A 14,128-nucleotide genomic window follows, 5' to 3' on the forward strand; every position below is an offset into this window, starting at 1 on the left:
GGAGAACAGAATATGTTAGCAGTATTTCATTTTCAAAATAAGACACAATATCAAGTGAATTATGAAGGATATATCTTTATTTTTGGTAACAGATGCCAATTTTACAATTACAAATGTATAGTAATATGGCAGGAATGTTACCACATTTCCTGTGTCTATATCTATCCTTAGTAATGCTTTATTTTCCAGTGACTTGTGGTCAGAAATCAGGAATCATTAAAAATGCAAAATGAGGTATAAATCTCAACATTATTATAGGGGTGTGAAGGTAAATCATCTTTCTATGTCTCCAATCAAGCCCCATATGCAATAAAACATCTCCTGCATAAAAATATTTTTGCCAAATACTTGTAAATGTACATTTTGCTGAAATCAATAGAAATATTACGCTATCACAGTAATAATCTCTTACATTCAACTAGTGTAAACAAAGGAACATTCTTGAATTAGGATTTTCAATTAAATTTTCCATGATATGTAGACTAGAGGTATTCCTATACTGCAACAAAAAAAGTAGAATTGAAAGCTTCAGTAAGCAATTGCTTTGCCCTATGCACTCTGCTCAACTAGATTGTTTTATATAAATACAAAGTCTATTGTACTCTTTATTATTTGCTCATAGATAATACAATAATAATGATGGAATAACATGAGAGTACATTAATGTTGATGAACCATCCAAATTCCCATTAGTTTCGATGTTGGAGGCACTGCATAGATGTGCTGTGAAAACTGTCCAATTATCCTGGTTCCATGGAGTGCAATGTGTCACATTTCCTCTCTTTGTCATTCCTGCATTGACAGACTGGTCCACACAGATTCAATCTGGCTTGTGTTTAGAGAATGTTCAGCTGCGAGAATGTTCAACTTCAATGGTGCCATCACATGATGCTAACCACAGCAGTTGACTTCTTCTTTTTCTTTTTTAATGTTGGTGCTCCTTTAATTTTGAAGGCAGTACTAGGGGGGAAATTTTGCACAAATATGAGTTAACAAATTTGAATCAAAGATCAACATTTGCAAAAGATGACAGGCTGATGGTTACCGGGGGATACTATATAGGCATTGATTATTCACTTGTTTTTAATTTCGCTATTTACATTGATACGTAAAATCCACTAAATAGGTGATTTTCCGTACAATTGCGAGATCTCGCGAGATGCATGAAAGACGCGCGTCGAACGTCTGCCGCAAAAATCGAACGATTTGATTTTGAACTAGAATTTCTTTATTTCGTAGCTTACATTGACCGACCGATCTTCGACAGAGGAATATTGCTTCCGAATACCCTTACTTAATCGAAATTGCCTATCATCAAATGTGGACAGCACATTATTAAGCATGGAAATGTCCCCGAAATACTTTCGCGTTTGTCGAATCCCACGCGATGTTTGACGCGACTACGACGCTATGACCTTTGTTTGTCCTGTTTTTACGTTTGATTTCACGCATAACGCGTGATTCTCGCAGTGTACGGAAAATGGTCTATTGAATCCATGTGAATATGTGAAATAACAATAGAACTCATTGTTTCCCTGCCAAGTTTATGAAATTAAAACCCAGTAAAATAGCTCAAAATATCAGTGAAAATAAATGGTTTTACAGTATGTAAAATTGCATCTCTGTCACTAGAGGGCACTGTACAATAATGGATAGCAATTTAATGCATGGAATGTAAAATCAGGATACTTACTGACATGTAGAGCATATTGGACTAAAAGCACAGAAAACTGAAATAAAAGAAAAATAATTAAATGTACACACTGTATTTTAAAGAAATCACTCACAATGATAATTCACTGTCAGGGGTTCTTCCAAACAGGGAAACAGAGGCACAGCGCCCTCATACCCCGGGCTTGTGCCCTCTTACAGAACCTGGAACAGTCAGTAGATTATGATCAGTTATAACAAATACCAACGATAACAAAGATGTGCTACCTCTTAAAAATTTGTTTTTAGAAAAAACCCTGCACTGTAGTTTTGTCAATGTTTTGATGTTATATCCAACATCAATCAGTGTTCTATGACAGAAACACCACAGTATTTTATCCATAGTTGTACTTACTTGACAGGCACACAGAACAGACATATCCAACATCAATCAGTGTTCTATGACAGAAACACCACAGTATTACATCCATAGTTGTACTTACTTGATAGACACACAGAACAGACATATCCAACATCAATCAGTGTTCTATTACAGAAACACCACAGTATTTTATCCATGGTTGTACTTACTTGATAGACACACAGAACAGACATATCCAACATCAATCAGTGTTCTATTACAGAAACACCAAAGTATTTTATCCATAGTTGTACTTACTTGATAAACACACAGAACAGACATATCCAACATCAATCAGTGTTCTATTATAGAAACACCAAAGTATTTTATCCATAGTTGTACTTACTTGATAAACACACAGAACAGACATATCCAACATCAATCGGTGTTCTATTACAGAAACACCAAAGTATTTTATCCATAGTTGTACTTACTTGATAGACACACAGAACAGACATATCCAACATCAATCAGTGTTCTATTACAGAAGCACCAAAGTATTTTATCCATAGTTGTACTTACTTGACAGGCACACAGAACAGACATATCCAACATCAATCAGTGTTCTATTACAGAAACACCACAGTATTTTATCCATAGTTGTACTTACTTGATAGACACACAGAACAGACATATCCAACATCAATCAGTGTTCTATGACAGAAACACCACAGTATTTTATCCATGGTTGTACTTACTTGATAGACACACAGAACAGACATATCCAACATCAATCAGTGTTCTATGACAGAAACACCACAGTATTTTATCCATGGTTGTACTTACTTGATAGACACACAGAACAGACATATCCAACATCAATCAGTGTTCTATGACAGAAACACCACAGTATTTTATCCATAGTTGTACTTACTTGACAGGCACACAGAACAGACATATCCAACATCAATCAGTGTTCTATTACAGAAACACCACAGTATTTTATCCATAGTTGTACTTACTTGACAGGCACACAGAACAGACATATCCAACATCAATCAGTGTTCTATGACAGAAATGCCAGAGTATTACATCCATAGTTGTACTTACTTGATAGACACACAGAACAGACGTATCCAACATCAATCAGTGTTCTATGACAGAAACACCACAGTATTTTATCCATGGTTGTACTTACTTGATAGACACACAGAACAGACGTATCCAACATCAATCAGTGTTCTATGACAGAAACAGGCAGCTCTGTAATCCACATGTATGGCTGGTGGTAGAACTAACTTATCTCGCATACTAGATGAGGGTAAGAACACCCACTGAAAAAAGAATACAAAGCATTTTTTAATCTCATCTCAATAATGGATAGAACCTGTTTTATTTTCCATTGAGCTATCAATCTATCGCAGTATTTTTCACATGCCAAATAGATATTAGGGCACGTACCTCTTCGTCAAGCCAGAAATTAGAGGAAATTACAAACAATGTTGTCTTGGTCATAGTTGAAATGAGGGGTACTATACTTGAAGAAGATGATTGAGGGCGTGACTTCGACCGGATAGTTAGGCCCTAAGGCCAAATCCCAACCCCATCATCATCATCCAAATTACATTATGCAGTATATAGCGCATACAGAGTTGGAAGATTGATGTAAAAATATGTTTTGGCATTACATATTCAGAACTGAATAACTCAATAAGAAATTTTAATTTTAATGAAAACAAAACAAAACAAAACAAAGCTACCTTGCATATACTATTGTGCAGTGACTACATTTATGAGGGTACAAGTATGCAAATTAGTCTCAGCAAGATAGTTGTACTGAAGAACAAGTGAGGACAGAAATGGGCTAATGGGTTCTGGTTGTTTTTAATGAACTTTGACATGGTAACAATGTTGAAACAAAGTATCAGTGAGAGTGGCAATGGGTATTGGCTTTTAATAGAGAATCAGTGTTCTATTACAGAAACACCACAGTATTTTATCCATAGTTGTACTTACTTGATAAACACACTGAACAGACATATCCAACTGAAGAACAAGTGAGGACAGAAATGGGCTAATGGGTTCTGGTTTTAATGAATTTTGACATGGTAACAATGTTGAAACAAAGTATCAGTGAGAGTGGCAATGGGTATTGGCTTTTAATAAAGGATCAGTGTTCTATTACAGAAACACCACAGTATTTTATCCATAGTTGTACTTACTTTATAAACACACTGAACAGACATATCCAACTGAAGAACAAGTGAGGACAGAAATGGGCTAATGGGTTCTGGTTTTAATGAATTTTGACATGGTAACAATGTTGAAACAAAGTATCAGTGAGAGTGGCAATGGGTATTGGCTTTTAATAAAGGATCAGTGTTCTATTACAGAAACACCACAGTATTTTATCCATAGTTGTACTTACTTGATAAACACACTGAACAGACATATCCAACTGAAGAACAAGTGACGACAGAAATGGGCTAATGGGTTCTGGTTTTAATGAATTTTGACATGGTAACAATGTTGAAACAAAGTATCAGTGAGAGTGGCAATGGGTATTGGCTTTTAATAGAGGATTTTGGGAGAAGTTATTAATGCTGTATATCATGACCCACAAAAAGATTGAAAAGCCATTTAAAAACATTATTCTCCACCAACAAGCCATGTTTGATCAATATGTGATCAATTATTTTTGAGAAAACGTTTATAATGCAAATAAGAATGAATGGACTCTGAATAAATTATAACTGTGCTCTTTTCAGGCTCTGCCTCAACATGAACTGAACATATATATTGAATTATGTCAAAATGATGGCATTCAAAAAGAGTACATCAACCACTTATTTGATATTATCAGTTTTTACTATTTTCTGAACTTACCAACAAATATTGTAAAAGTCCTGTCCTTTGAGGAATTTTAAGATAAATACCACCGGTAATGTCACATGCCTGAAATGGAATAAGATGATTGGTTCTGAACAACTAGTATGTGATGATGAGGTTCACATCCAATTTGTTGACTACATCATTTGACCTGGATAGTATGGATTATAGTTATGTATTTGATTTCATTAAAAGTACATTGATTCTAGATTATTAGATTTGTATACAAAGTGTATTCTTAATTATCCAACAAAACTTGTTGGTCATCGGTAATTTTTTCTGGCGTGTTTGAATTTGTGGTGGTAAAATGCTAGTCAAACCTGTGTATAGCGACTACTCAAGCAACTTCATTAAAACGGTCTTTGTGGGCAGGTGGTCTTTATATGGAGGTTGAAGTATTTTTTATGGATCCCCAACTCGTATATTTGACATAATATTGTATATATTGCCCAGAAAAAAATGAGAATGTACTGCTGCAACAAAAACCTTAGTTTGAGTTGATCAAATTCAACTATTTATAATTTGAAGGAATTCAAAATTGTTTTAGAAACAGAATGCAGTGGTAATTATTATTTTGGCATCTAATCAAAGGCGAATCCGCAAAAATTTTGCTGAATATGGTTGAAAAGATTGCTCATACATCACTACGCAATACCCCACCAAAAAGTTTGGTAAACCCCTCGACATTGGACATTTCACTTCATACATTGTATATGTACTCCTCTGTGGCTCATCAATATACGTTGTCAATTGTGAGAGGTTATTGCTTAATTTTCTCACCTGTTGAAGCAGACCTGAATCTTTGTCTAATACACAGGCATCAATTAAGATATTCTGAAATTAATATATGTGTGTATGACAATATGAAATGAAATTGAAACATAAATGATGGTTTCTAATCTTCAAAGCTGCCACTTTTAATGTGTAAAAAATATGTTGTTTTGCCAAAAAAAAGGAAATATTAAAAGCAGATATCCTGCTCACACATTTCCTTTTGAGAGTACTGGAGGTTCTTATCCCTTATATATATATATATATATACCTACATTATAACTGATCTCCAAAGATAAACAACTCAGTATCGTTAACAAATCTAAATTAATTTAAATTTCATATTCTGCAGCCAAGTTCTAATTACTCATTAACAATCAACATTTTATGAAATATACCTCACATATTTGCAAAGTGTGAATGCTATTATACCTGTTTCTGTGCTGTAAATATAATATTCATGAAGTCCATGTACTGAGAGGCACTGTCATCTGATGCCTTGATTACCTGTGTTTATAAATAGATATCACTAATCATTACAATATGGTATTCAGCCAATGAAAACAAAGATGACATCACTAGTTATTCGAAAGATTCAGATATTTTTGTAGGATTGAATTCACTCACCAGAATTCTTGGTTTCAATTTTTCACCAGCTGAAGAAAAAGAAAAGTAAAATAAATACTTGACATGCAGTTTTATGTAATTGCTGATATCAGTAAAGCACTTATATTCACTTGGAATTTATTATCGCTAGTTTCACTTTTAAATCAGTGAAAATACCTTACATTACTTATACCAAAATAGAGAAAATAAACTTCATACAAAACAACCAAAAGGTCTTTTTAGCGAAATTTAATTCCTGTCAAAATAAAGTAGTTAACAGTAGTATGCCCATATGCTAATGCATGGGTAATTAACGCTTTACTATAAATACAACTCTATTTCAAACTCATCTTGCACTGTTGTGATGGACACTAAAGGTTGAGACTTTTCACAACCTGATTAACACTTGCTCGTGATTGATCTGTGACAACATTGCCAATAAGTTGTTTTATTAACAAGAACATACATGTATATTTAATAACAGTAGTAAACTACACCATTACTTTGTTTTTAAATGATTGGTTCTCACTGACCAGTCACTAAAGCACACAAATGTAATAAAACATAAATAACTGGTAGAAAGTTCTACTCACCAATGCATTCCTTTTCAAGTCTATGTATATCTGATAATTGCATTGGAAACATCAACGGCAATCAAATTATTATTATACATCTGTCACCGTAACACCATAAGTTACAGCGTGCCGTAATTTTGTGGTATTTTACAGGGTATTTTCATCCTACCATATAAGGAAATGCGAATTCCAAATATGGAATGATTACGCACGTAAGCGTCCTCTAATAATAAAAACAAACATGGCTGCCATCAGGGTTTGACCGCTGAGTTCGCTGATTCTGTTCTAAACTTTTTGGATTTTGGCATTCCCATAATGTATCCTTGGAAGGAAAAGAGGTATAATAATAAGGTTATTACGAGAATACCTCAAAGTATATATTGATGTATTCTCGTAATAACCTCATATTATTCACACTGAACCATTAATCACCATTATTAACTACCGGTATTGGTATTTGACAGGGAATTCAAAGGCGGATAACGAATAAGGATGATGCTACAACTAAGAATAATGTGCAGTGAAGTTCCCACTGATCATTGGCTGTAGAACTTGACCCAATCACAGAAAACATGAATTCCATACCTTCTCATAAGTGTGATACAAATTTATCAAGATGCATAAATTAAAATTTTGAATTGAAGAAATCTTAGCTACATGTAGTACAGGGATTGTGTTTCGTCCCCTTGATTCACAACAAGTTGAAGAAAATGACCATCATGAAAAGGATACAACATAGTGCCATGGCAAGTGATCCAGTTAGAAGCGTATCGATGTGCAATTCAGCTGTATGTGCTGTAATGAAATATGACATGATTTTGTTAGATAGAATTAAATATAAAATCAAACATCATAATGAATTGCATGTCTTTCTAGTGAACAAAAATCAAAATACATGTACATGCACATTTTTTGTGTGCTTTTTTTCAATTTTCATGGAATTTTTTCAAAAAAGCTGCAAAATGTTAACTAATGTGCATGATAATTAGAAACACGACAATATTTTTTCTGTTACTTTTTAGTATTTATAACCCATACATCTTCTAGACAGTCATGTAAATTCAACATTGTATCCAGAATTTTACCTTCAAAACAACTGTGAATGTGGTTTTGTCAAATGTTTGTATTTATACAAGTTACCCCGGTAGTAGATGACTTGTTTCCTTTTAATATCTCAATCCACATTGCTGCTATACACACAATGTCAAAAGGTCTCACCTGTCATAAGCTTCTTGACTTCTTTAAAAATAGTATCATCAATTTTAGCAAAATGTTCATATTTTCCATCTCTTAGGAAGTCTTCCTCCTCCTCAGTGGTGGGTGTCGCAGTAGGGTATAAAAAACAGCTGAAAAACAAATATTGCTATGTAATATACAATTATTATGTAAATAATTGAAATAAAGATAAACTTTTATTCAAAATACATGACGTTGTATTCCTATAAATTTATAGAATTATTCATACCATAGAGCACACGTTGTATACATCTCATGGGACCCATATATCAACTCTGGTTGCCATGACAACCACCATCCTTTAATATATGAATAGTAGATCCTCCCACTCATTCATTCTTACCTGCTATTTGTATGACTGGCTATAATGGCTACTTTATTACTGCGATGCATCATGAGATGTGAATTGACATATACCAATATACTCTCCATACACTGTGTAAACTTTAACTGCAGTCAAGGAATGCATAATAAAGAGAACAATGACAAGGTATTCTTAATGAAACTGCACCAATATGCTTATGTACGCTAAAAGGTCACATACCCTGGGAGTATTCTGGTGGTATTGGTATCACAAAACGTCAATACCGGTACCCCCCCCCCCCCCCCAAGTTTCTGTTTTCCCAAACTTATGGACATGTGCAGCTTTTCACTTTTTCAATTTTAAAATTGTTATGAAAAATTATGCTTTCATTTTGCTTTTGCCTGAAAATTGAATTTTGAAACCCTGACAAAAACCAAGATGCATTTTTTACCTGATTTTTGTAGTGCATAGTAACACATTTTTGTTGACTTTATACATCAAATCAGATGAAAACTATTTGCATTTTTGAGCAAACTAATTGTGTAATGAATATTTGTACCAGGCCATACATATAGCCTATTATAAATATTAGTCCAGCTATTTATACATTTAAATAGCAGGATACAAGAAGTCTTGAACCCTGGTCTTGAACCTCATACCACACTGCTACACTGGCTTCAAAGTCCAAACAAGTATTGAGAATCAAGTTTACTGAGAAATTGATTTTTTTGAAGATATTTTTGTATGGGATGAAACAAATATCACTAAATAACACCAGATCAGTACTAAATGTTAGTTTAAAATGTTTAACTGTGGGATTTAACTCACAACTTTCAGTATGAAGAATCAATATGCTGACCACTGCACCAACCAGCTGACTCCATTGGAAAGGTTACACACTTGGTACAGAAGGGTGTCCAATGTGTAGTCTTCCCATGTATCCCAGCTAGTTTGCTTCACAGCCAATGGAGTCACCTGGTTGGTTGGTTAGCGAGCAGTCCAGCATACTGAAGACTGAGTTCAAATCCTGCACTGCACACAGGAATACTTGTAATGTTCACCATTCATGTAGTGATTTGATAATATTTGGTAATGTTTATTTACACCCCAATCTCGTTATCCTCAACATTCTACCAACATTCCTTTCTTGGATCCATCAGACGTATTTCGTGGTAACATTGGTGAAATACTCTATCTAATTGATACCCAATTAATTAATTATATTCAATTCTCCCCCAAAATAAAACAGAATTATTTCTTTATACTTCTAGTGAAGTTCATGGACAAATATTTGCAATGAGGATGTTTAACCTAAATATCATGATGTTTTCTGTATAATATAAACAGTGATATATCAGATTAAATATCACAACTATAAATTATAGTCACAGTACATGTATGTTTCCCTGGTTATTTGCATATTGTTGTTTTTCATATTTGCATATTGTTGTTTTTCATATTTGAATATATTGTTATCATCAACTCACATCATTTTCATCTTGGATTCTCATCTTTCCCCACCATATCGGGTTTACATCAACAATTACAACCAATAAACTACTTTCTTCCTCTGTTTATAAAATGAATAAATAAACGAATGAATGAATATTTGATTTACATATGAAATACTATGTTTACAGAAAACTAAATAATATATACATGTATATTTATTTATGGAAATTTATAAAATACTTATTCTGGAATACTCTTGTGTTACATTCAAAGCTGATACTTTTGTAATGCTCATTACCCATAAGTCTCTGTGGCTTCCGTTAATCATGGCAGATTTCCATGGGGATCGCATCAAATTCATTGAAAACTGTTCATTCATAGAAAAGTATTTTAAATAGAACAGAACATTTAAATTGTAAAACACCAATTTTAAGGTAGCAGGAAAATTGTCTTCATAGGTCAATAATCACATCCACCATTGTGGAATTTTATACTGGTTATTAATCCCTCCACACAGGCATTGTGATTGTTTTCAACCATAACTAAAAAAATTTAAATGTTTTAAATATTTCTTATAAAATACATTCACAGCTTTCTGAAATGTTGTGAATGTTTAAGTAAAGATTCTTGTTATTAAGACGATACAAAAAAAAAAGATAATAAAAAACTTTTTCCTTCACTTTGAAAAGTCACATGCTGTAACAATAGCAATATACTTTATACAATATATTATTTTAAACCATGTGCAGTCAACGGCAGTAACCTGGGAACATTATAACGTTTTTTAACTTTAATTTGTTTATAAAATGCCTTAGATTTCAAAATTGACTAATTGAGAAAGGATATCAGCGTTAGTTCTAATTAATAATACCGGTTGTTAATATTAATTTTCTGTCTTTCACTGTATCAAATCGCCTCGTAACTAATAAATTAAATAGCGCCTCCAATGGTTCATTGTTATATTCCTTCGTATACACGGACACATTGTCAGTGCAAGGAGGTAGGTCAATGTATAGGTCGATGCAATTTACTGTTCTGTTGTGCGGATGTGGTTTAAATTCGATAACATTGCCGAGTGCCAGTAATTTACGTTCTGCTCGGAACTCGTGTGGACATTTTAGCTCCATGTTACTGTAAAAGGGGTAATTATTCACTGGGTTTTAATTTAAGCAAATAACACCGAATAAACGGCAAGGTAAAGACTATGTCTAATTATAGTAAATACGTACTGCGTGCGTGACTCGAACCGGCGCTCGCGTACGGCACCTAATCGCCTAGCTTCACGCCACTACACGTCTTCCCCTCGGCCACCGGGCATCCCCAAAAAAGGATGCTTAATAACCGAGCTTATTACGTGCAGAGAACGTGAAACCCGTCCACGCGATACGCGCCACACAGCATGGCCAGAATGCGGCAAAGGCCTTCAGATCTGGCTGTAGTAGGATGGTGAAAGTAATGGTACAGCATTTTAACAGTGAATAAGTACTGAGAAATAATTTCTAAACTCATAGTTGCTGTCGACATAGGAAGTAAAGTAAGCAAATAACACCGAATAAACGGCAAGGTAAAGACTATGTCTAATTATAGTAAATACGTACTGCGTGCGTGACTCGAACCGGCGCTCGCGTACGGCACCTAATCGCCTAGCTTCACGCCACTACACGTCTTCCCCTCGGCCACCGGGCATCCCCAAAAAAGGATGCTTAATAACCGAGCTTATTACGTGCAGAGAACGTGAAACCCGTCCACGCGATACGCGCCACACAGCATGGCCAGAATGCGGCAAAGGCCTTCAGATCTGGCTGTAGTAGGATGGTGAAAGTAATGGTACAGCATTTTAACAGTGAATAAGTACTGAGAAATAATTTCTAAACTCATAGTTGCTGTCGACATAGGAAGTAAAGTAAGCAAATAACACCGAATAAACGGCAAGGTAAAGACTATGTCTAATTATAGTAAATACGTACTGCGTGCGTGACTCGAACCGGCGCTCGCGTACGGCACCTAATCGCCTAGCTTCACGCCACTACACGTCTTCCCGTCGGCCACCGGGCATCCCCAAAAAAGGATGCTTAATAACCGAGCTTATTACGTGCAGAGAACGTGAAACCCGTCCACGCGATACGCGCCACACAGCATGGCCAGAATGCGGCAAAGGCCTTCAGATCTGGCTGTAGTAGGATGGTGAAAGTAATGGTACAGCATTTTAACAGTGAATAAGTACTGAGAAATAATTTCTAAACTCATAGTTGCTGTCGACATAGGAAGTAAAGTAAGCAAATAACACCGAATAAACGGCAAGGTAAAGACTATGTCTAATTATAGTAAATACGTACTGCGTGCGTGACTCGAACCGGCGCTCGCGTACGGCACCTAATCGCCTAGCTTCACGCCACTACACGTCTTCCCCTCGGCCACCGGGCATCCCCAAAAAAGGATGCTTAATAACCGAGCTTATTACGTGCAGAGAACGTGAAACCCGTCCACGCGATACGCGCCACACAGCATGGCCAGAATGCGGCAAAGGCCTTCAGATCTGGCTGTAGTAGGATGGTGAAAGTAATAGTACAGCATTTTAACAGTGAATAAGTACTGAGAAATAATTTCTAAACTCATAGTTGCTGTCGACATAGGAAGTAAAGTAAGCAAATAACACCGAATAAACGGCAAGGTAAAGACTATGTCTAATTATAGTAAATACGTACTGCGTGCGTGACTCGAACCGGCGCTCGCGTACGGCACCTAATCGCCTAGCTTCACGCCACTACACGTCTTCCCCTCGGCCACCGGGCATCCCCAAAAAAGGATGCTTAATAACCGAGCTTATTACGTGCAGAGAACGTGAAACCCGTCCACGCGATACGCGCCACACAGCATGGCCAGAATGCGGCAAAGGCCTTCAGATCTGGCTGTAGTAGGATGGTGAAAGTAATGGTACAGCATTTTAACAGTGAATAAGTACTGAGAAATAATTTCTAAACTCATAGTTGCTGTCGACATAGGAAGTAAAGTAAGCAAATAACACCGAATAAACGGCAAGGTAAAGACTATGTCTAATTATAGTAAATACGTATTGCGTGCGTGACTCGAACCGGCGCTCGCGTACGGCACCTAATCGCCTAGCTTCACGCCACTACACGTCTTCCCGTCGGCCACCGGGCATCCCCAAAAAAGGATGCTTAATAACCGAGCTTATTACGTGCAGAGAACGTGAAACCCGTCCACGCGATACGCGCCACACAGCATGGCCAGAATGCGGCAAAGGCCTTCAGATCTGGCTGTAGTAGGATGGTGAAAGTAATGGTACAGCATTTTAACAGTGAATAAGTACTGAGAAATAATTTCTAAACTCATAGTTGCTGTCGACATAGGAAGTAAAGTAAGCAAATAACACCGAATAAACGGCAAGGTAAAGACTATGTCTAATTATAGTAAATACGTACTGCGTGCGTGACTCGAACCGGCGCTCGCGTACGGCACCTAATCGCCTAGCTTCACGCCACTACACGTCTTCCCCTCGGCCACCGGGCATCCCCAAAAAAGGATGCTTAATAACCGAGCTTATTACGTGCAGAGAACGTGAAACCCGTCCACGCGATACGCGCCACACAGCATGGCCAGAATGCGGCAAAGGCCTTCAGATCTGGCTGTAGTAGGATGGTGAAAGTAATGGTACAGCATTTTAACAGTGAATAAGTACTGAGAAATAATTTCTAAACTCATAGTTGCTGTCGACATAGGAAGTAAAGTAAGCAAATAACACCGAATAAACGGCAAGGTAAAGACTATGTCTAATTATAGTAAATACGTACTGCGTGCGTGACTCGAACCTTTAATTTAGCTTATTTCGCTGACTGGAAAAATGCGCTAAATTAAAACACAGTGAATATGTAAAATTTAGCATAAAACACATTATCTAAATGACGAAACCGTGAATATAAAACCCACTGAATATGCCTGAAATGGTAAATCAGTGAAATTTAAACCCAGTGAAAATTAGTCATTTTACAGTATTGATTTAATATAACGATCAAAACCAACAATTCAAAAAAACGTCTAATATACACAACCACTTATACACACTGTTGTTTCATATTCATTCTATAATTAATCTGGTTTTTCCTAAATTACACAGAATGGCGTTATTGATTCATTGATGAGAAACGGTGACAGATAAAACACGTGTGGACTTACCTTCAGCCATCTTGCATCAAAACAATGTATGGAATGTAACAGCAAATCTTATTGGTTTAACTTTAACCTGCGGCCAATCACAGACGTTTT

At 35.9% G+C, this 14,128-nt stretch overlaps 1 protein-coding gene across 2 annotated transcripts; it reads right to left on the reverse strand.

Annotated features, from left to right (window-relative positions):
* Window positions 1-59: 59 nt before the first annotated feature.
* Window positions 60-14,081, reverse strand: LOC100376896 (general transcription factor IIH subunit 3-like). 2 transcript variants are annotated; one of them, XM_085491309.1, is made up of 13 exons: window positions 14,039-14,081; window positions 9,880-9,962; window positions 8,432-8,538; window positions 8,071-8,198; window positions 7,585-7,647; window positions 6,871-6,900; window positions 6,299-6,327; window positions 6,104-6,178; window positions 5,681-5,734; window positions 4,898-4,966; window positions 3,210-3,345; window positions 1,694-1,730; window positions 60-960 (listed from the first exon to the last, which is right to left on the reverse strand). In XM_085491309.1, exons 1-13 carry the CDS (start codon window positions 14,046-14,048, stop codon window positions 882-884), a joined length of 900 nt encoding a protein of 299 aa, XP_085347435.1. In that variant the 5' UTR covers window positions 14,049-14,081; the 3' UTR covers window positions 60-881. The 2 variants fall into 2 exon arrangements, 1 of the variants encoding a protein (XP_085347435.1); XR_014926634.1 differs by lacking the exons at window positions 3,210-3,345; window positions 4,898-4,966; window positions 5,681-5,734; ... (6 more) ...; window positions 9,880-9,962; window positions 14,039-14,081 and adding an exon at window positions 3,122-3,185.
* Window positions 14,082-14,128: the final 47 nt, after the last annotated feature.

Source organism: Saccoglossus kowalevskii, chromosome 16 (assembly GCF_978046115.1).
Source record: "Saccoglossus kowalevskii chromosome 16, keSacKowa6.1, whole genome shotgun sequence".
Classification (NCBI taxonomy): Eukaryota; Metazoa; Hemichordata; class Enteropneusta; family Harrimaniidae; genus Saccoglossus; species Saccoglossus kowalevskii.